Source organism: Eptesicus fuscus, chromosome 1 (assembly GCF_027574615.1).
Source record: "Eptesicus fuscus isolate TK198812 chromosome 1, DD_ASM_mEF_20220401, whole genome shotgun sequence".
NCBI classification, from domain to species: Eukaryota; Metazoa; Chordata; class Mammalia; order Chiroptera; family Vespertilionidae; genus Eptesicus; species Eptesicus fuscus.
In genome coordinates this window covers 128,094,897-128,114,788 of record NC_072473.1, presented here as the reverse complement: position 1 = coordinate 128,114,788, position 19,892 = coordinate 128,094,897, and the positions used below count along the sequence as shown (strand labels likewise).

Genomic DNA, 19,892 nt, shown 5'->3' with positions numbered 1-19,892 from the left:
AGCATTCCCACGAGAAAGGCCAGAGTGGCAGTGTGCTGGGCTCCTGGGCTAGGCCGGCATCAAGCTTCAGCCTTTAAGCCCTTGGTGCAGCGCCCAGCCCCCAAGGAGAAACACCCTTGTGGAAGCTGGCCTGACAGGAAGCTCGTGGGCTGCCCCACTGAAGCAGCCCCAATGCTCTGGCTTCCTCTTCGGTATCCGCATGGGCAGAGTGAACACAGCATATTCAGGACCAAAGTGGTTCTTGCCTTTGGAGGGACAAGGATCCCTTTATAAAAGGGATGCAAGCTTAGAGACATCAATTGGTTGCCTCCTGTATGTGCCCTGACTGGGGATCGAACCCGTAACCTTTTGGTGGACAGGATGATGCTTCAACCAACTGAGCCAAATGGCCAGGGCTGGAAGGGGTCACGTGTGATCTGGGTCTTGCACGATGGGGGCTAGGGCCTCTCCTGCAGAAGACATGCATGCAAAGCCCCACATAAACATGTAAACACCCTCCTGTGATGATCCCGGATCCAGCCCACCACCTTCAGTTTTGGGGCCCAGAAAAGGAACACATTTAAAAGTGAATTCGGCTCGAAAATGCTGAGTGAAAGAACAGTCACAAAGGATCACATATTGTATGATTCCGTTTATATAAAATGTTCAAAATAGGCAAATCCATAGATATTACTGGTGGCCTAGGAATGGGAAACCGGGGGAGGGATGGATGCCCAAGGAGTGTGGAATTCCTTTTTAGAATGATGAAACAATTCTAAAATCTCTTGCGATGATGGTTGCACAACTGGAATGTAAGCCACTGAACTGTCAAGTTTAAGTGGGTGAACTGCACAGTATGTAAATTACATTGCAATAAAGCTGGTTTTCAAAAGTGCATTCAGGCTGCAAATGACCACACATCTGAGCTTTAGTCCCATTCAAGGGGCAGAAACAACCCTTGAGGGCGGAGAAAAAGCAGGGCAGGGCCCCTGACTGGTGTATGGATTGGCCAGGAAGCATTCCAGAAAGAATGAGATTATATATATAATCTTGGTCTTCAGGGCAATGAAGCATCACGGACAGTTTTAAGCAGTAGAGTGACATGACCAGATCTGCGCTTTAGAAACATCCCTCTGATCTACTGAATTGTACATTTAAAGCAGGTACATTTTAGGGTGTGTAAAGGAGACCTCAATAAAGCCAAAATATCACTCTGGGGCTTGAGGAGGACAGACAACGGCAGGAGTTAAGCGAGAGGTGCAGGGCCATCTGCGGGGAGATGGGGAAACTGGCTTGGGGATGTGGGGAGACTCGGGATGTCCTGCCTCCAGGTAAGGAGAACCTGGTGGAACTCGGTTCCCGAGCCCGCCAGCCAGCCCGGCAGCTGCTCCACTGACGGGCGATGGAGGACTCACTGCTCTCCCCTTCGAAGAGAAATGCACTTCAGAAACACGTTTCCAAAAAACGTTGCTAAGGGTTTTATTTCTAACAAGAGGAAAATAATAAAATAAAATTAAAACAGGCTTCAGCTGGAACCAGGTTGCTTGTTTTGCTTTTTGTTTTCTTTTTGAACAAATTAATTACACGCCAACAATCTTGTTTTATTACAACAGGAACCCAGGAGGAGGAAAGGAGACGGGGCGGGGCAGGGAGGGAAGGTCCGGTGGCTGTGAGGACAAGCACCAAAAGCTTTCTTCAGATTGCGGGGAGCCCTGCGAGCTCCCCGCCCGAATCATTTAAAGGACACTGTGAGCACAGCTATGTGGTTTCCTCCTCCTGGGTGGATCAGTCAGGAGAAGGGAGGAGAAGGGGGAGGAAGGCGAGGGGAGAGTGAGGAAGGGCAAGGGGAGAGTGAGGGGGAGGAGAGGTTAGTGTAGCCTGGCCTGGCCAGGGCTGGAACTGGGGTGAGGGAGAGGAGAGTCCCCCAGTTTGCATATGCACTGGCCTTGTCTCTGGAATGGTGCTGGCCCAGCCTCAGCCACCCCCGGTCCCCCTGCCCGTCCATCTGTCCATCTGCCTCAGGTGTCTGGGAATGCTGGTTAGAGGCTACCAGGGAGGGGGACTCCAGGGGCCGGCCCCCAGGAGCTGAGGTCTGAACAATACCTTGGAGTCAGAATATAAAAGTCAAGGGACTCAGGGGTGGGCTGGGGTGGGGGGTGGCCATCCCCCCTACTCGCCCACCTCCCAAGAAGCAGGCTTGATGGTCAGAAAGAGGATCCTTGAGGCCAAGGGGGGGTCTCTGTCGGGGTCTGTGCCAGGCTCAGCCACTGTCACGACTGTTGCTGAGGCGGCTGCTGTGGGCAGGGCACGGGCAGCCGTGGAGTCAGAGTGGAGAAAGGGGCTGAGGGGCCCGAACTGGCCCCTGGGGCCGACTCCAAGCCATTCTGGTTCTCTTGGGTGCTGGGGCTGCCAGTGGTGGGCAGGGGTTGGGGAGGACCCTCAGCCCCCGTCTCCTCCTCCAGCTCCTCCTCCTCCTGGGCCTCCTCGGCCTCTGGCCCTGAGCTCCGGACCCTCTTTGGCTCTAGCTCCTCTCGGGCTGGGTCATCACCCTCCCCACCCCGATCCACCTTCCGCCGCCGCCGCCTCTCCAACGCCCGGCCCCGGCCCCGGCTCCCATGGCGCTCTGCCTTCTCCAGCTGTGATCACAGATGGGCAGAAAGAGGTGTGGGCCAGTGGTCAGGCCTGGGCTCCCTGGCTGCTTGGCCTGACCTCCTGGCCCTGCCCACAGTCCCTTCCTCACCTCCAGAAGTGTGCGGATCCGCTCCAGGTCTGGAGGCTGCCCAGCCTGCAGCAGCTGCCAGATGCTGTGGTTCTCATCCAGGGTCACCTCAAGCAGGTCCCCCTCCAACATGAGCTCCTCCAGGGGGGCCCGGGTGGCCTCAGGCAGCTCCAACACGGGGCCAGTCAACTGTGGCAACAGCGAGGACAGCAGCTCCAGGTCTGGGGTGGTTGTGGAGACAGGCTGGGTTAGAGGCTGCCCCGGATTGCCCCCCCCCCCCCCCGCCACCACCACAGAGCCCAGGTCCATGTGGGTTCAGCCTGCTGACATGCAGTACACAGCCTGCCCGCATCTACACCTACCTCTCTTACCTGAGCCTTCCCCCGGGGCTACCTTCTCAGGACTGGTCACGCTGTCTCCGTTCTCCAACCCCTGGGCCTGGCAGGGAGAGCAAGAGTGGGGAATGGTACCTGAAGAACCAGGCCCTGTTCCTCCCCACAACCCCTGGCCACCCAGCTCTGCCCTCCTGGACTGGAATGGGGCAGAGGGGGTGGGCCAAGGGAGGTGGAAGGTCAGAGGTCAGGCCCAGGGCTGGGGCCTACATAGGGGTGGGGCTAGGAAAAGGAATTTGGGGACAATGGCTGGGCTGGGCAGCTCACCTTAGGCATATCCTTGCCACTGCCTTCTCTGAGAGGGTCAGAGGCAGGGGCCGAAGGGAGGAGGGTAGGGGGCTCCTGGGGCCTGGGTTCAGCCTGTAGCCGCTGGCGCAGTTCAGTCAGCCGTCCCAACAGAGCAGAAACGTCCTCAGAGGCCAGAGCCTGCCTGGCACGGCCCTGCCAGCTGATGGCCCTCTCTGTGAGGCACTGCAAGGCCTCGCCCTCAGGCAGCCGCACGGGCAGTCTCTGCAGGGCTACCAGCAGGGCCAGGATGGTCTCCAGGCGCGGCCGCCGGGAGCGCATACACAGCGGACATAAGAATTTGGTGTCCCACTCCCACCAGGCCAGCAGTGGGGACGAGGGGGGACTGGGCCTCAGGGAGTTGAGGAGGCGGGGTACCGACACACATCGCCCGTGGAACCAGTCCTGACACAAGTCACACCGCAGAGCTCCCGCCCCGGCTGGCACCTGCCCACACACACAGATGGAGTTTGCCGAGGCGGCCGCGGTTGAGGACGCCAGGGGACCGGGCTTGGCCGAGTTAGTGCGTCGCAGCTGCAGGATGCCCTCCTTCTCCTTCTGTTCCCCCTCCTTGAAGGCCACGATCTGCAGTGCCGGGCCCAGGACCGGGGAGAGCAGGTCAGCAGCCCAGCCCTTCCCTTGTCTGATGCCATCAACACCCCACCCCCAACCGGGAGAACTACGCCCAGGGTACAAGTGGTCTACCGTGGCCACCCAGCTCTCCCCACCCGGCCCAAGCTCCTTACCACAGAGCCTGGGTCCCTGAGGTCCTGCGCAGACAGCCCCAGCAGCTCTGTGTCAGACTTGTACAACCCCAGCTCCTTCTCCATCCACCGGCTGCGCTTGGTGCTGTCCGAGCCGGCGTCTGCACATGGGCAGAGCACCTGAGGCAGGCAGAGGGGGCATGATGGGCTTCCCCTGCCCCCTCCCTCTCTTTCCCTCCCCTGAACCCCCAAACCCCCCATGTTCTTCTCACGCCAGCCAGGCCAGAGGTGGGGAAGCTGGGGCCAGGTCCCGCCTCACCTCCAGCAGCGTGTAGCAGGAATTCTTCTTGAGGAAGGTCTTCGAGGCCTTCTCCCGCCAGGAGTGTGCCGTCAGCACCTGCAGCTCGAGCTGCCTCAGCTCCTCCAACCCCACGGGCAGGTCCCGGCCCACGGCCACCAGGCCCTCCAAATCATCCAAGCAGGGGTAGTGGTCACCGTTCTGGGACAGGGGCAAGACAAAGCTCAATTCAACGTGCCAACAGCTACTGACGCTGCCCTGTGCCCGGCCCTGAGCTGGGAAGATGGAGCGGACTTCGCAATGTAGAGGCAGAATAAAACAGGGCTCGCCCGAAGACAAGCATACCCACGCGGCTCTCCCTCGAAACTCCTACGGCCAGTGGCTCAGCCCCCACATATCCAGTCCGCCCCCAGGCCCACCAGTGCTTTTATTGCGCTTTGCCTCTTCTACCCGCCCTGCCCCCACCATTCTCACCCTCATCAGCCTCCTCTCTTCTCTCGGGCCAGTCTCGCAACCCCTCCTCAGGCTGCTCACTAAGCACATTCAGCCTCTTCACAATGTGCCAGCTGTTCCTCTCTCTAGCCAAGCCAACCCCACCCACAACCCAATATATAGCCTCTCTCCTGGTTGGCTTGAAGGTCTGGGGTAGAGGGAGAGGGAGGCGACAGGGTCCTCACTTGGATCTCATCCACATCAGCAATCCAGGCCCGGGCCTTAGCAAGAGCCTCCTTGAGAGCCTGGATGTTGGGCAGGTGAACAGGGATGTTTTCTGCCTCATGGATTATGGCCTCGAGTGTGGCTGGTGGATGCTTCTGCCTGAAGGTAGGGAAAGAAGAGGCCTCAGTCTGGGGTGGTCTGTCTGACCAGAAGCCCAGCCTGACCACCAGATACAGCGGCGTGAGCCCCTGGGGCTGCCACGTGGGCCTACTTGCATGTATTGTGCCTACGGGTGGCCGCCAGTCACTGCTGGCAGCGCCTACACACACAACCTTGGGCTGCACCTTGTCAGGTTGCCCTGTGGGTGATGTTTCTCTACCAATGTGCGTGCATCTGCCTGTCGGCGCTTGTGCTCGTGTGCACCGCCAGCCTGCAGAGGGAGTCCTCGTACATGCGACTGTCCACCTCTGCTTCCCCACAAGACTGTCTGCCTCTATGTGTATACGGAGTTTTTTTAAAAAAATAAGATAGGGAACGAAAAAGGGAAGGAGAGTCAATACACCAACACAGGAGCCTGGCACCCAAGGCCACCCACGGGAATCATCTTCAGCTTCTCTACTCACTCCGAAGGTGGGGAAGGGCAGAGAGGGGAAGAGGCTGGTCCCAGGACCAGAAACTCACCTGGCCTCCAGGCAGAGGTGGGCCTTCTCCTCCCAGCGTTCCGCGATGGTCAGCAGCTCCTGCAGCTCGGCCCGGGCCTTATCCACAGCGGGGCTGGGGGCTACACTGGCCCCCGCCACCAGCAGTCCTCGCATGACAGCCAGGGTGCCCCTTCGGGCTGAGGGGGCCAACGTGCGTTTCACCTCATCCAGCCATCGCGCCTGCTCCACCTGCCGCTGGAGCTGCTGGGCCTCGGGCACCTCCACTCCCAGCTGCCGCCCTCTCTCCAACAGGGACTGCAGGAGCCCGGGGCTGGAGGGCAGTGAGGCCAGGGCCTCGCGGGCCTCAGCCTGGTAGGCCTCCACCTGTTCCAGAACACCCTGCCAGGACGCAGATGAAGAACACACCCTTCAGCTGGGCTCACTTCCAGGTCCCGCCCACCTACCTTCTCACCCTTCCATACTGGGAAGACAACCTAACACGGGCTGGGCTCCCCTCCCTCGCCGTGGCCTGAGACACTGGTCCCTAACACTCACTGCCTATTTGAATACCCTCGGGGATTTGTTTAAAATGCAGATTCCTGGGCCCCACCCCAAGATTCGTACTAGGGGCTGGTGAGGAGTCTCTGCTTATTTAAGTCCCCAGAGAGAGGGCTCTGGGGCACGAACCAGGACACCCTCCTCGCTCTGTTGTGCTTGGCCCTCTCACGAGCCCCTCCATTCACACCAGTGCCCAGGGCCTTCTCTATCCCACTCTCTACCTTCCTGAACTTGACGCAGCTCCCCAGGCTCACACACACCCTCGTACTTCCTTCCTTTTCCTCTTTTCCGTCCACTAGGACACCTTCCCTTGACTTTGCATCCTGTGCTCATGCCTTTGCCACCGGTCCCTCACATCCCAGCTCGAAGAGGCAGCCCCAAGAGCTCTGGCCTCCCACCTCCCATTGTTTTCTCACACGTCTTGCCTAAATATTGAAGGTCCCCCAGCCCGCCTGAGCATTCAGCGGCACTCCAAGTCCTCCTCCACTTACCTTAACATCCCCAATCTGGTGCATGGCGCACGGCAGGTTGCTCATCTGGTCCAGAAAGGCCCGGAGCTCGGCCAGGGTCATCTGTACATCAGCTACCCTGTGGGGACTGCCAAGTTTCACATGTGGGGTTTCAAGTCCCCTCCTTCCATGTCTGTGCTGAGACCTAACACTTTCCCTCCCAACATCCCACCGTGATCTCTCATGCTTCAGCTTGCCCAGGGGGGAGGGAGGGTTCTCAGATACACATGCGTGCATATGACGAGAACACGTGCTGCCTCATCTTCTAAAATGGAGATTAACGGTACCATCCTCACTAGGTTGTTCTGAGGATTAACAATGATGAGAGGAATATAGGATATATTTGGGAAGGGGGTGCTTCGACATTCACTGATGGTCACAGAAGCTGGACTTTTCAATACACCCTCTACTGTGAGCTGTCAGCTTTATGCTTCAAGGCCCCTAACCCTTCCACAAGTCCTCCCTGCCCACCCGTTCCCTCAGCCTGTCTGAGATCTCCCCCAGGTATTGAAAAAAAGGAACATTTCTAGCTTTCTTGGGACCGAGATACTCTTCTCCATTCTAATTGCCTGGTCTCTCTGCCCCCGCCTCCCCCCCCCCGTCTCCCCCCCATCACCTCCCAGACCACCTTGAACTTGTCAGTTTCCTGCTGTCGCCTGCCCAGTGGCACTCAGAGTCCATCCCTCGCAGCACTTTTCCTAGGTGCCACATGTGCCCAATACCTCGTGATGCCATACCCAGCTTCCTGGCCGCTGACCAGGCCCAGCGCCCGGGACACACAAGCCTCTGCCTCACTCAGGCAGTTCTTTAGTCGCTGCAGCAGCTCACTGTTCGGGAACCTCCGCTCGCGGGCCTCTGACTCCAGTGCTCTCAGCTCTTCAAGGCCTGGAGAGAGAATGAGAGCAGCAAGGAGTAGGCAGCATTGAGTGACGGCAGAGCAAGAGGGTGGGGGCACAGAAGAAAAGGGAGTAGAACTTGCCTGTGGAGTCCCTCCGACCCCCCCATCACTCACTGCGCTTCCGCCCATCCTCCACCTCCAGGGCCACTCGCACTTTGTTGGCCCAGGTGTCAAAGGACTCAGCCCGAACCTTCAGCTTATGTAGCATGGCAGGGAGCTCATCCAAGGTGTAGCGATACCTGGAGGAAGAGGGCAGAGAAGAGCACCTCTCGCCCCGCTCTGCATCTCCCTCCTCGGCCCACTTCCTCCAGGTAGGCCCCCCGGCTCACCGCAGGTACTGCCGGCTACTGGAGCACTTGCAGAGGTCATTGATGTGGGAAAGGCAGACAAGGCCGTCTGGGCAGTCGTAGCAGGCCAGGGCTGATAGGAAGCACGTGGTCTTACACTTGATGCACTGGCGCTCATCATCCGGGAGCAGCTCGAAAGCCTCTCGCTCAGCTTCAGTGATGCCCTGGGGGCAGTTCGACCCACGCATATTATACGGAACCAGAACAGGGCCCACATCTCAGCCACCACTGAGCCCCACGTTAGAAACCAGGCTAGGCCGAGAGCCGGGGGGAGGGAGCCCGACTTCAAGCAAGCACCCTGCCTCTGTGAAGTCTAGACTCTCACAGCTGGGGGAATCAGAGGACCGAGAGGAAGATCAGTGCGGGCTGAGCGGAAAAATTAGGTACGATGGGCATCAGCTATAAGGGCCTTTTGGGTGGGGGAACATAAGGAAAGGGGTAACCAAGGCACCAGAGAGGTGGCAAGGTGTGGGAGTAGGCAGGAGAAAGGCCGTGCACTGGGGAACGAGGCTGGCTTCTAGTCAGTCAGCGCCCACTGTTCCGGGCACTGTGCTGGCTGCTTAGCAGGCAGGACTCACTGCGTGCACATACAAAAGTTCCAGAAATAAAACCTGTGCCCGTCTCCACTGTTTAAAGACACAATTTTTATTTAAAACAGCATGGCTTCCAAACCTAATAAGCAATGACTTCATCTGTTGCTCAGATGAAGAAAAAGCAATCCATTCCAAAATATGGAGGACAAGCTGGCTTTGTGGGAGGAATTGAAAGATAATTGCCATTATGGGCAATTTTAGGGATTTTAAAGGGACATTTGGATTCTTAAACAGTTTTTATCTTCTAATTCTTTAACACCTAATCTTTACATAAAATATGATGTCCAGTGCATATTACAAATCCCACTTGGCCACTATTAGCTGTGTGATCTTGAATAAATTATTTAAACCTCTTTAGGTTTCAGTTTCCTTATCTTATAAAATGGAGATAATGGTACCAGCCTCATTGGGTTGTTAAGAGGATTAACAAAGATAAAGCAACTAATGACTTAGAAAAGTATCTTAACACTTAGAATAAGTGGAACCATATAAGAGCCAAATAGCCAAAGCAATCTTGTGAAACAAGAACAAAGCTGGAGGTAACACAGTTCCTGGTTTCAAACTATACTACAAGGCTACAGTAATCAAAACAGCATGGTACTGGCATAAAAACAGACACATAGATCAATGAAACAGAACTGAGCGCCCTGAAATAAACCCCTACATATACATTGTCAACTAATATTTTTGACAAGGGAGCCCAGACTATTCAATGGGGTAGGGATAGTCTCTTCAATAAATGGTGCTGGGAATAGTAGATAATCACATGCAAAAGAATGAAACTGGACCCTATCTTACACCTCTCACAAAAAGTAACTTGAAATAGATTAAAGACATATATAGAAGACGCGAAACCATAAAACTCCTAGAAGAAAACATAAGAAAAACATCTCTCTGACATTGGTCTTGGCAACATGTTTTTTGCATGCCACCAAAAGCACAAATAAAAAGCAAAAATAAGTGGGACTAAACCAAACTAGAAAGATTCTGCACAGCAAAAAATAAATAAAACATAATCAACGAAAAGCCAACATATGGAATGAGAGAAAATATTTGCAAACCATATATCTGATAAAGGGTTAATATTCAAAATATACAAAGATATAAATATACAACTCAATGGCAAAAAACAAACAATTCAACTGGGCAAGTGTGGCGCTTTAAGAAGGCAGCTGAACTACACTCATCTACACACACAACTGACACATGCTTATGAGAAATCTATTCAAGGAGGATTACCTTCCACTTGGTGATTTTACCTTAGTGTGAGCTATTAAACCACCTGAATGTAATAAAATGGCACTTCCTAAGAAGTGTTCCATATTTCAACCATTTTCTTCACATATTAATATTACCAATAATAGCAGCTGCTACCGCAAATGCTACAGATGCTATTACTACAGATGCTTTGACAAAATTCACCTTACTCATGCTTTACCACCTTGTAAGTTAAGTATTTATTTCCATTTTACAGAGTGGGAAAGTGAGACCATGAGAGGTTAAGTGACTTGAAAAGGTCATCCAGCCAATCCGCATACGTCAGTCTTCCTTGCTGTATTATTTAAATAATAATGAAGAGCAGCTATACTAGCACCTGCTATGACTCAGTTACTTAATATACATCTTAATCTACACAGCTTTCACAAAGGTAAGCACTGAGCCGGTGTGGCTCAGTGGTTGAGTGACGACTCATGAACTGAGAGGTTGCTGGTTTAATTCCCTCCCCGTCAGGGCACATGCCCGGGGTTGTGGGCTCAATCCCCAGTAGAGGGTGTGCAGGAGGCAGGCAGCCAATCAATGATTCTCTCTCATCATTGATGTTTCTCTCTCCCTTCCTCTCTCTGAAATCAATAAAAACATCCTATATAATAAAAGGCTAATATGCAAATCAACCAAACAGTGGAACAACCAGTCACTATGACATACACTGACCACCAGGGGGCAGATGCTCAGCGCAGGAGCTGCCGCCTGGTGGTCAGTGCGCTCCCACAGGGGGAGTGCCGCTCAGCCAGAAGCCCTGAGCCAGGCTCAAGGATGGTGAGTGCAGCGGCAGTGGCGGGAGGCTCTCCCACCTCTGCAGCAGCGCTAAGTCAGACATCCTCCAAGGACTCCTGGACTGCGAAGGGGCACAGACAGGACTGAGGGGGACCCCCCCCCAGTGCATAAATTTCGTGCACCAGGCCTCAAGTTAAAAATAAAAACAAACCAAAAAGATAAGCACTGTTATAATCCTCGTTTTTCAGACAGGGATTCTAATATTCAGTGAAGTAAATTAACTTGCTCGTGGTTGTTGACAAATGGTAGAGCAGGGAATGGGATGTAATTCCCCATCCACACGCATCTAGCTCGTTTTACTACTCCAAGAATAGAAGCTACAGTTACTTCTTAGGGCCACCCCTCCCTCCCCCGACTCTGCCGTGCTAGGGTGTCTGATCCAGGGCACTCTCCCCATCACTCACTTTCTCCAGCAGAGCCTTTCGTAGACGCCGCTCCTCCTGAACCATGATGAACATCTCCTTATGCACCGCTGCTGCCAGGTTCAGGTCCAGCTTCTCTGGGCAGGCAGCCATCTTGCATATGAGTTCCTCATGGGAGAAGACACAGTATCTACGGAGCCTGCGGTAGTGCTCAATGCACTGGCGCCCAGCTGGCAACTGTGGACAGGTTCAAAGTTGAGTTTGGCTAAGTGTGGGGACCGTGGTGCCTCAGCTTCCCCATGACCCTCCTCCTGCTTCTCCCTTCCAGCCTACCACACTCCGGACTCACCCAGTCAGCAGTGCAAAAGTTGACAGCCTCAGCAAAATTGTAGCCTTGGTTGAAGCCACTGTGGTAAGCGCGAGGGAAGGTAATGACGAATTCTCCTGCACACTGGTTTGTGCGGACAACCTGAGGAAGGAAGGCCAAAGTCACTGAGACCGAGGTTTTCCACCGTCTGCAGACACCTGATCTAAGTGCAGGGTACTTATGGAGACAAAGGAAAGCCTCAGGGAACACAGTCTGACAAAGATCCCCAGACCCTCAAACTCTGAAAGGACCGACCATTGGTCTCTAGGTTCTCAAGGTTTTGTGTTGACAGATGACAGGAAAATTGGAGTCAAAAAGTAAGAATTGCGCACACCAAAATATTTCAACCTCACTAGTAATTTTTATAAAAATTTAAAATATCACCTTTCATTAAGCTAGTCAAGGTTTTTTTATTAATTATTTTTATCAGTCACATATGCAGCTTCAAGAGCCAAATGGTTCTACAATGTTCGTTATAAAACCAGCAGACCCTGCCATTCTCCATTCCCCAGAGCCAACCACTTTCACCTCTTCTTATTTTGGCATTTACTTTAATACTGAACAGCATGCCTCTAGACTATATCAAAAACAGCCTACATCTCAATTTGCTTAATTTTCTACGCATGTATTAGTAATTTAATCCCTACCTTTTGGACAAGTGTCCAACTCTGGTCTCTATCAGTTTTCACATTTCTGTAAGTCTCTCATGGAGACTTATGATCTGTTCCAATCTGGACCAGCTGTCCTTCCGGGATTATCACTCTCCTGTGAAGGATCACCTGTGTCCCCAGATCCCACGTTTTCCTCTTTCTTGGTTTTTGGTTTATTCCTTTGCTGTGCTTGAGCACATTCTCTCTCTAGCTTACTGAGAAATGATGGGAAGAGCTTTTTTTTAAAATTGCATATAGAATCCTAAGTTGAAAATCATTTGAAGGCATGGCTCTATTCTTCTAGATTCCAGTATTACTTTTGAAAAGTCTGGTGCCATTCTGATTACTAATGCTTTGAATTACACCTGTTTTCTCTCTCAGAAAGCTTGTAGGATTTTTCTGGTCCCAGTGTTTAATATGAAAATCCACCAGATATACCTTGGTGTGGGTCCACTTTCATTCATGTACTGGGTAGGCCCTTTGATTCCAAAAACTCAGTCGTTCAGTTCAGGGACATTTTCTTCAATGATTTCATTAACAATTTGATCCTTTCAGTTTTTCTGTATTTTCTTTTCAGAACTCCTATTATTTAATTACTGAGCCTCCTAAATAAATTCTGTAATTTTCTCTACTTTTTTCCATATTTATCTTTTTATCCTACTTCCCCCCCCCCCCCCCGGGAGATTTCCTTAACTATTCATCTTCTAACATTTTTTTATTTCTAAAAAATTTTTTCAGTTTGCTAGCATAATTTTAATTTCCAAGAGCTCTTTTTTGTTCTCTGTATGCTCTTTTAAAATAGTAATTGTTCTTATTTCATATTTGCAATATATGCTCATCCCTAAAGTTACTAATGATGTTTATTTTCTTTTCCTTTTTAAAGTTTACTTCTCCCTGCCTATGCTGTTTCTCTAAGTTGCTTTTTTCCTGTTTGGTTCCATTTTGTTTTCTACAGTTTCCTTGATTATATGTTAATTTGTGGCTACTTATATTTAAGAGTAAGAAATGAAAAAAATGAATCAAAACTCTGAAAACATAGTTGTTAAGTTTGTCTACTGTGAGCTTCATTGTAGGGTGATCTGGCTGAGCCATTTAGATTGGGAAACTCTAGGTCTTTCCTTTTGGGCCAGATTCCTGAAGGAAAAAGTGTGACTGCCAGTGTTCTGAGAGCCAAGTAGAGGAAAATGGCTGGGACCCTCAGCATCCAGGCTGTATACAATAAGGACTCCTATCGTTTTCACTGTACCTCCACCCTCAGCTGTACCTAGAATATCTCAATCCAGAGATCTTCTATTTTAACCTCTTCAAAATTAAATTTCCAGTCTGTTGCTGGAGTGAGGGAGGGTCGTATTTCCAGCTGCCCAGAATGGAAGGGTATATCACAGCTTCTTGTATAGACATGAACCAATCCTTATTTTCACCTCATTCTCTTTATTCCCAGAATGCCTGGTGCCATCAACTATTAAACTTTTGGGGGATTGTGAGGTATAAATCAGGTTGGTTCTTAGATGTACCAATACTGACTTAAGAATGAATTTTCTCATTTTCTAGTTTCAAGCATTTTGTTTTATCATTGTCTTCTCTCTTGTTTTTCCACGTTTTTTTTTTTACCTTAAATAAAAACCCTCTGTGCCATTTTAGTGGAGTTTCAGTATAGAATGGAAGTATCCATCTTTATGTTTAATTCACCATCTTTACCGAGAAGTCTCATAAAGTTTTCTAAGATGAATATTCAATGCTGATAAAGACAAAGTGAAATAGGTACAGTGTCAATGAGGGGACAAATAACCTCTACTCTTTAGAAAGCAAAACTGCTAATATAAAAAACCTAAGATATTTATATCCTTCAATCCAACGATTCCTCTGCTAGGATTCTAGATTAATGTGGAGAGAATTAATATCCGAACAATACTAAATCTACCCATTAGTGAAAACACCTACATATTTATTCAGGTCACGCATCAAGCTCCCCCCTGCCACCTCCAATACATTTTCTTCTCAAATCTATTCCTACTTAGAGGCAACATTAGCATTTCTTGCCTGTATTATAGTACTGGGCCCCATTACCAACCACTAGAATTTTCCAAAAAATGCCAATATGACCCTACTGAGAAGCCCTCACTTGAATCCCTGTGTCCACGTGATAGAGCCATGGCCAGACAGGCAAACTCTTCCTCTTCCTTCCAGAGTCATTTCTTTTGTGCTTTTGTGACCACCTTCTTAAGGACCCAGTCTGTTGTCCTTTTGTAGCACCTCTAACATTTTATTCCTACTTGTTACCTCCACCCATCTGTGCATACCATAGGGTAGGGACTGGTTTATCTACCTTCGGGATAATGACCGGAGGCCTTGCACACAGAGGGAGTTCTAGCAATATCTGTTGAATGATCTACTTCCAGCCTTAATTTTAAAGATGTGAAAAACTGAGTCCCAGAGAAGTCTCAAACAGCAGAGCCAAAAATAGAACCTAATGCTCCCGACTCTTAGTCTCAACCTACCCTCTCATTTTGGCAATGTCCATCAACTGGTGAATGATAAACAAAACATGGTATGCCCCTACAATGGAAAATTATCTGTATAATAAAAGCCTAAGTGATCGTTACAGTGGAACCACCAGAACAACTGGTCACTATGACACGCACTGACCACCAGGGGGCAGACGCTCAATGCAGGAGCTGCACCCTGGTGGCCAGTGCGCTCCCACAGGGAGAGTGCTGCTCAGCCAGAAGCCAGGCTCACGGCTGGCAAGAGCAGCAGCAGTGGCAGGAGCCTCTCCCGCCTCCACAGCAGCACTAAGGATGTCCGACTGCCGGCTTAGGTAAGGAGCGAGGGGTCCCGGACTGCGAGAGGGCGCAGGTCAGGCTGAGGGGACCCCTCTCCCCCACCCCCGTGCATGAATTTCGTGCACCGGGCCTCTAGTTCCATTATAAAAAGAAACGAAGTTCTGACATAGGCTATAATATGAACTTTGAAAAGATTATGCTAAGTGAAAGAAGCCAGACACAAAAGACCACATATTATATTTATATGAACTGTCTACAAAAGGCAAATCTGTAGAAATAGAAGGCAGATTAGTGGTTGTCTGGGACTAGGGGTTGGAATGGAGATTGACTGCAAAAGGGCATGGGCATGAAGTTCCTTTTTGGGGTGATAAAAATGTTCTAAAACTGGATTGTGGTGATGGTGTAACACAACTCTGTAAATTTGCTCAAATGTACACTTAAAATGTGTGAATTTCTGGTATGTAAATTGTACTGCAAGAAAGCTATTTTTTAAAAAGAGGGTATTTTTTATTTATTGATTGATTTTTAGAGAGAGAGGAAGGGAAGGGGAGAGAAACATCGATGTGAGAGTGTAACATCGATTGGCTACCTCCTACACACCCACTACCGCGGATGAGCCTGCAACCCAGGCATGTGTCCTGATCAGAAATTGAACTGGTAACCTTTTGTTGCACTGGATGAGGCCCAACCAACTGAGCCACACCGGCCAGGGCAAGACTTGCTATTTTTAAAAAGGTGGTTATAAAAAGTTAATAGTAAGGAAGCAAAAATTATTCTAGTCCAGCACTGTCCAATATAATACCAGCCACATATGCTCTTCTAAATTCTCTAGTAGCCACATTAAAAAGTAAAACAGATGCAATTAATTTCAATATATTTTATTTAACTTAATATAGCTGCAATATTATCATTTCAATGTGTAACTGGTATACAAAAGTATTAGTGAGATATTGTTTGTTTTGTACTAAGTCTTGAAATCCAATGAGCTTTAACTTTCAGCACATTACAGTTAGGACTAGTCATGCTTCCAGTGCTCAGTAGCCACATGTGGCTAGTAGCTACCAAACTGGACAGTGCCATTCTAGGTCAGTAAACTTACAAAAAAAGATTATAAAATCTACACACTTATTATTGCTAAGTCAAAATTTACATAGAAAAAAAAACAACAGATGGAAACATAAAATGTGAAGGAAATAAGGATGGCCTCTCTATTTCCATTTTTTTGGAAGAGGGCATGTTTCTTTTATAATGAAAATAATAGTTATACTATATATCTATAAATAATAGTTATACTATATATCTATAAAAAGAAATGGCCTTTTCTCACCAAAGAGGAAGGAGGGGGCAGGCTAAAGATAGCTCTGGGGGAGCTCCAACTGGCTAAACTGCAGCCTGCCAACACGAGAATATGAAAATCATAGATGCCTTGGATTGAGAGATACTGCCATGAGCAAGAAAAATGCCGTGGAAGCAAAGAGCACATATTTAAAAGTCTGTGATAAAGTTTTTTAAAAAGAGGTAAGAAATAAACAGCTACTTATATATGCATCTTTTTAAGATTTTTTTAATTGATTTTTTTTTTTTAGAGGGGAAAGAAGAGGGAAAGAGAGAAACATCGATGTGAGAACACAACATCAAATAGCTACCTCATGCATCCTATCAGGATTGAGTCCACAACTCGGGCATGTGCTCTGACCAGGAATCAAATCAGCAACCTTTCGGTGCAAGGGACGATACCCAATCCACTGACCAACACCGGCCAGGGCTATATGTGTATCTTAGCTGTCTGAATCCTTAAGGAGAATCCACCTCTACTTTTATAATTTTCCTTGACATTGTAGGCCAGGTTTGAGGAAAGGTCAGACGCAATGTCTAGTTGTGAAGAGAACTGGACGGGCCTTTGATCATCTGGACATCTCAACTCCAGTAATTCTTGAATGGGGCGAGGTGGAGACGGAAAAGGATACTCCACCTCTAAGTAGAGGAAAGTTGCCTGAACTGTTGCAGAATGCTTCCTCTAATTCCCTAGATATCTCAATCCTTGGTTAAAGATCACTACAACGTATAATAAAAAATATTACTCAAAGGATATGAAGTATATCAAAACAAGGTGAAGGCAAGAAGAAATTGGGTGAAAACCACTGACCCAGTCCAAAGCCCTACTGTACTAATGTCCAGGAATCTCAAGGAGACGTTGATTCAATACGTACTGATTGCCTACCATACCTCATGCATTAGACTAAGTGGCAAGGCAGGTAGGGGTGGGGGATACAAGGGAGAAGGGAGTATAGAATAAAACCTAAAGCAAAGGTGGTGAATGTACGAATCCCTGTTCCTACAGGACTATTCATCAGGCTGTTTTAAGATCCACACCAGAAAACTAGCTGATGCTAATTAATGCTGGAAATTCCCAGGAATATAAAGTCTCTTATAGGAAGCCAGGCTGACACCTAGCAAAACGTTTGATAGGACAGGAGAGGCCCACAGGAGGATAGTATAAGCCAGGACTCTGGGTTCAATTTTTTTTTTTAATGTTGAAAGATATTAGCCACTTTTTAAAAAAAGGTTACCTTACACCCCAGCTTTATTGAGATATAAAACACTGTGTAAGCTTAAGGTGTACAACATATTGATTTGATAAGACTTATATATTGCAAAATAATTGCCACCACTGAACCTCAGACCTGTTAAATAAGTAAAAAGACCTACCCACTGCTCCAAGGGTTACTACAGTATGGAAAGTACGGCAGAGAACTGCTAGTTGTCCCCTGATATTCTCTCACCTTCTTTCAAAGTAACATGACCTCCAATTTGTAGCTGGTATGTAACCATCCAAAGCAAAAATCGCATTTCCCAGTTTTCCCTGCAGCTAAATGTGGCCATGTGACTAAGTGGTGACTAACAGGAAATGAACAGAAATTGTGTCTGCCCTTAAAAGTAAAGAGACCTGTCTTGCCCTGTCCTTCTCCCATTTCCCTCCAGCACTGGCTGGAATGCAGATGTCCTAAGAAGCCAGCCCTAAGGTGTTACCCTCAAACACATGGCCCGGAAGGCTCACCATCACATTGTGTATCTAACCTTTATTCTGGGTCTCTATTAGAACCGTCAAACCCATAGCCCAATGAAGATACAACAGGAATGAGAAAGGGGGAGGGGCAGATTCCAGACAATGACCACCACCACTAAAGGACATCGCTAAACCATTCCTACCCCTTGTCCCTGTTTCCTGGACACTCACCGGCACGCCATGGGACATGAGGGTATTGGGATTCATGAGGGTGACAAGTTGGTGGAGGAGGTCAGGCTGGCTATCAAAGAGCTCAGGTGTCAGCTTCTTCATCACCTCCTCTAAATGTTCTGCTGCGAGCGAGGGTACCCCATACCAAGTCTTCGGTTCACCCCTGTCCAGTTGGAAAGGGGATATAGAGAGTGGTCACATCCATGGTCCTGAGGGCGTCCATCCTGCTTTCCCGGGTCCCTGGGTCCCCACTCACCAGTGGAGGTAGTTAATGGAGTAACTCCAGTGATCCTCAATGTGCCAGCAAAAGGCTGAGAAGACCATGCCTACATAGAGCCAGGGCACCTTCATGCCGGAGATGTCTGCATTGATGTGGCACAGTACGGACTGCTCCAACACTGGCATCACATTCAGGTTCCAGCCACTGGTAGCATACTCCTGTCAGGGTAAGTATTTGTGGGAAGGGGATGAGGGTTATGATAAGGAACTGAGATCTTTAGCCCAGGGAATGTTAATTTTGAGGTCATAGACCTTTCTGAAACATCTAAGAGATAGTATAGGTATTCTCCTGCAAGTTAGAAGCCCCTGTTCTGAACCAAAACGCACCCTTCCCTTGATGCAGGGTCTGGGCCCTCATTTTTTTCTGCACATGCAATCCTACTCCCTGAGCTTTTTATGAACAAGTCAGGCACCCATTTCACACATCTTCTCATTTAATTCTTATAACAGATGTGGAATGGAGATACTATTCCCGTTCCACGGACAAGGAATTAGCCAATCTCATGACTGGAGATGCCAGGCCAGTTACCAGGCTAGGATCTTTCCACACATGTCATCTCATGTAAACCCCACAGAGCCACCGAGTCTTTTAAAGACACTAAAGGACCTGCCTAAGCTCCCAGAGCTGACATATAGCCATGAGTCATCCACTCACCTCCTCCTCAGGGGTTAGGTGACGCTTACTGTCGCTGACAGGGAAACCGCTGCCAAATTCTTTGGAATGGATGTCAGCCCCATACTCAACCGTCACGTCTTCCTCAATGCTGTTCACCAGCCGCCAGAACTCCTTCTCCACAAGTTCTGTGGGTACCATCTGGGGGACAGGGGGAGCGAATGACTGGGGCCCGTCATATCCCAGCCCCACTGACCCGGGAGAGTTAAGACCGTCGCACCCCAGCACCCCTGACACTGCCCCAGTCCTCCATCACCTACGTGCACGGGCATGTTGAAGTAATCGGCTTTAAAGGAGTCGGCCATCTCGCCAAAGCTCTGCAGAGTGTATTCCCGGGTAGCCTGCTCAAAGCCAAAGGCTTCGGGGGGACGCTTACACTCCTGAAAGCCAAAGGCGAACATGTCACCAAGGGAGGGGCAAAGAGGTGGAGAAGTCTCCAAATCGGAGCTGGAATATGGGTAGAGGCAGGGAGGGAGAACAGCCCTAGATCTGCACTCAAGGGTCCCGCGGCAGCTTCATTGAATAGCTCCGCCTTTCCTCCTAGCACCTCAGCTTAACGAGTCTTTTCACTCCTCACCTGCTCACTGCCATGCTTTTGCTCCTCTCTTGCTTGAGGACTTGACTATCTAAACCATGGGCTCTGACCTCAATATGCTATCTATGCTCTTCTGCCACCATTTTTTTCTCAAGAGCTAAAATATGGGTTTAGCCCGGCCCGCATGGCTCAGTGGTTGATCGTTGACCTATGAACCAGGAGGTCATGGTTCGATTCCCAGTCAGAGCACATGCCAGGGTTGCGGGCTTGATCCCCAGTGGGGGGGGGGGGGGGGGCATGCAGGAGGCAGCCGATCAATGATTCTCTCTCATCATTGACGTTTCTGTCTCTCCCTCTCCCTTCCTCTCTG

At 49.6% G+C, this 19,892-nt stretch overlaps 1 protein-coding gene across 9 annotated transcripts in view; it reads right to left on the bottom strand.

Annotated features, from left to right (window-relative positions):
* Positions 1 to 1,433: 1,433 nt before the first annotated feature.
* The window catches only part of KDM5C (lysine demethylase 5C), a 31,283-nt gene continuing 12,824 nt past the window's right edge, over positions 1,434 to 19,892 (bottom strand). For 3 of the 9 annotated variants that reach the window (XM_028134999.2, XM_008158309.3, XM_008158310.3), the window contains exons 9-26: positions 19,248 to 19,367; positions 18,970 to 19,128; positions 18,292 to 18,473; positions 18,036 to 18,198; positions 11,347 to 11,466; positions 11,040 to 11,234; positions 7,970 to 8,151; positions 7,755 to 7,879; positions 7,480 to 7,627; positions 6,725 to 6,830; positions 5,716 to 6,074; positions 5,055 to 5,193; positions 4,399 to 4,578; positions 4,122 to 4,259; positions 3,358 to 3,960; positions 3,061 to 3,136; positions 2,720 to 2,919; positions 1,434 to 2,615 (exon numbers count right to left, since the gene is read on the bottom strand). In XM_028134999.2, coding sequence (XP_027990800.2) covers positions 2,250 to 2,615; positions 2,720 to 2,919; positions 3,061 to 3,136; positions 3,358 to 3,960; positions 4,122 to 4,259; positions 4,399 to 4,578; positions 5,055 to 5,193; positions 5,716 to 6,074; positions 6,725 to 6,830; positions 7,480 to 7,627; positions 7,755 to 7,879; positions 7,970 to 8,151; positions 11,040 to 11,234; positions 11,347 to 11,466; positions 18,036 to 18,198; positions 18,292 to 18,473; positions 18,970 to 19,128; positions 19,248 to 19,367 — 3,561 coding nt within the window. In that variant the 3' untranslated portion in view covers positions 1,434 to 2,249. Of the gene's footprint in view, positions 2,616 to 2,719; positions 2,920 to 3,060; positions 3,137 to 3,357; positions 3,961 to 4,121; positions 4,260 to 4,398; positions 4,579 to 5,054; positions 5,194 to 5,715; positions 6,075 to 6,724; positions 6,831 to 7,464; positions 7,628 to 7,754; positions 7,880 to 7,969; positions 8,152 to 11,039; positions 11,235 to 11,346; positions 11,467 to 18,035; positions 18,199 to 18,291; positions 18,474 to 18,969; positions 19,129 to 19,247; positions 19,368 to 19,892 lie in introns of all 9 variants that reach the window. The other 6 variants (XM_028135004.2, XM_028135005.2, XM_054713899.1 and 3 more) reach the window with 5 other exon arrangements.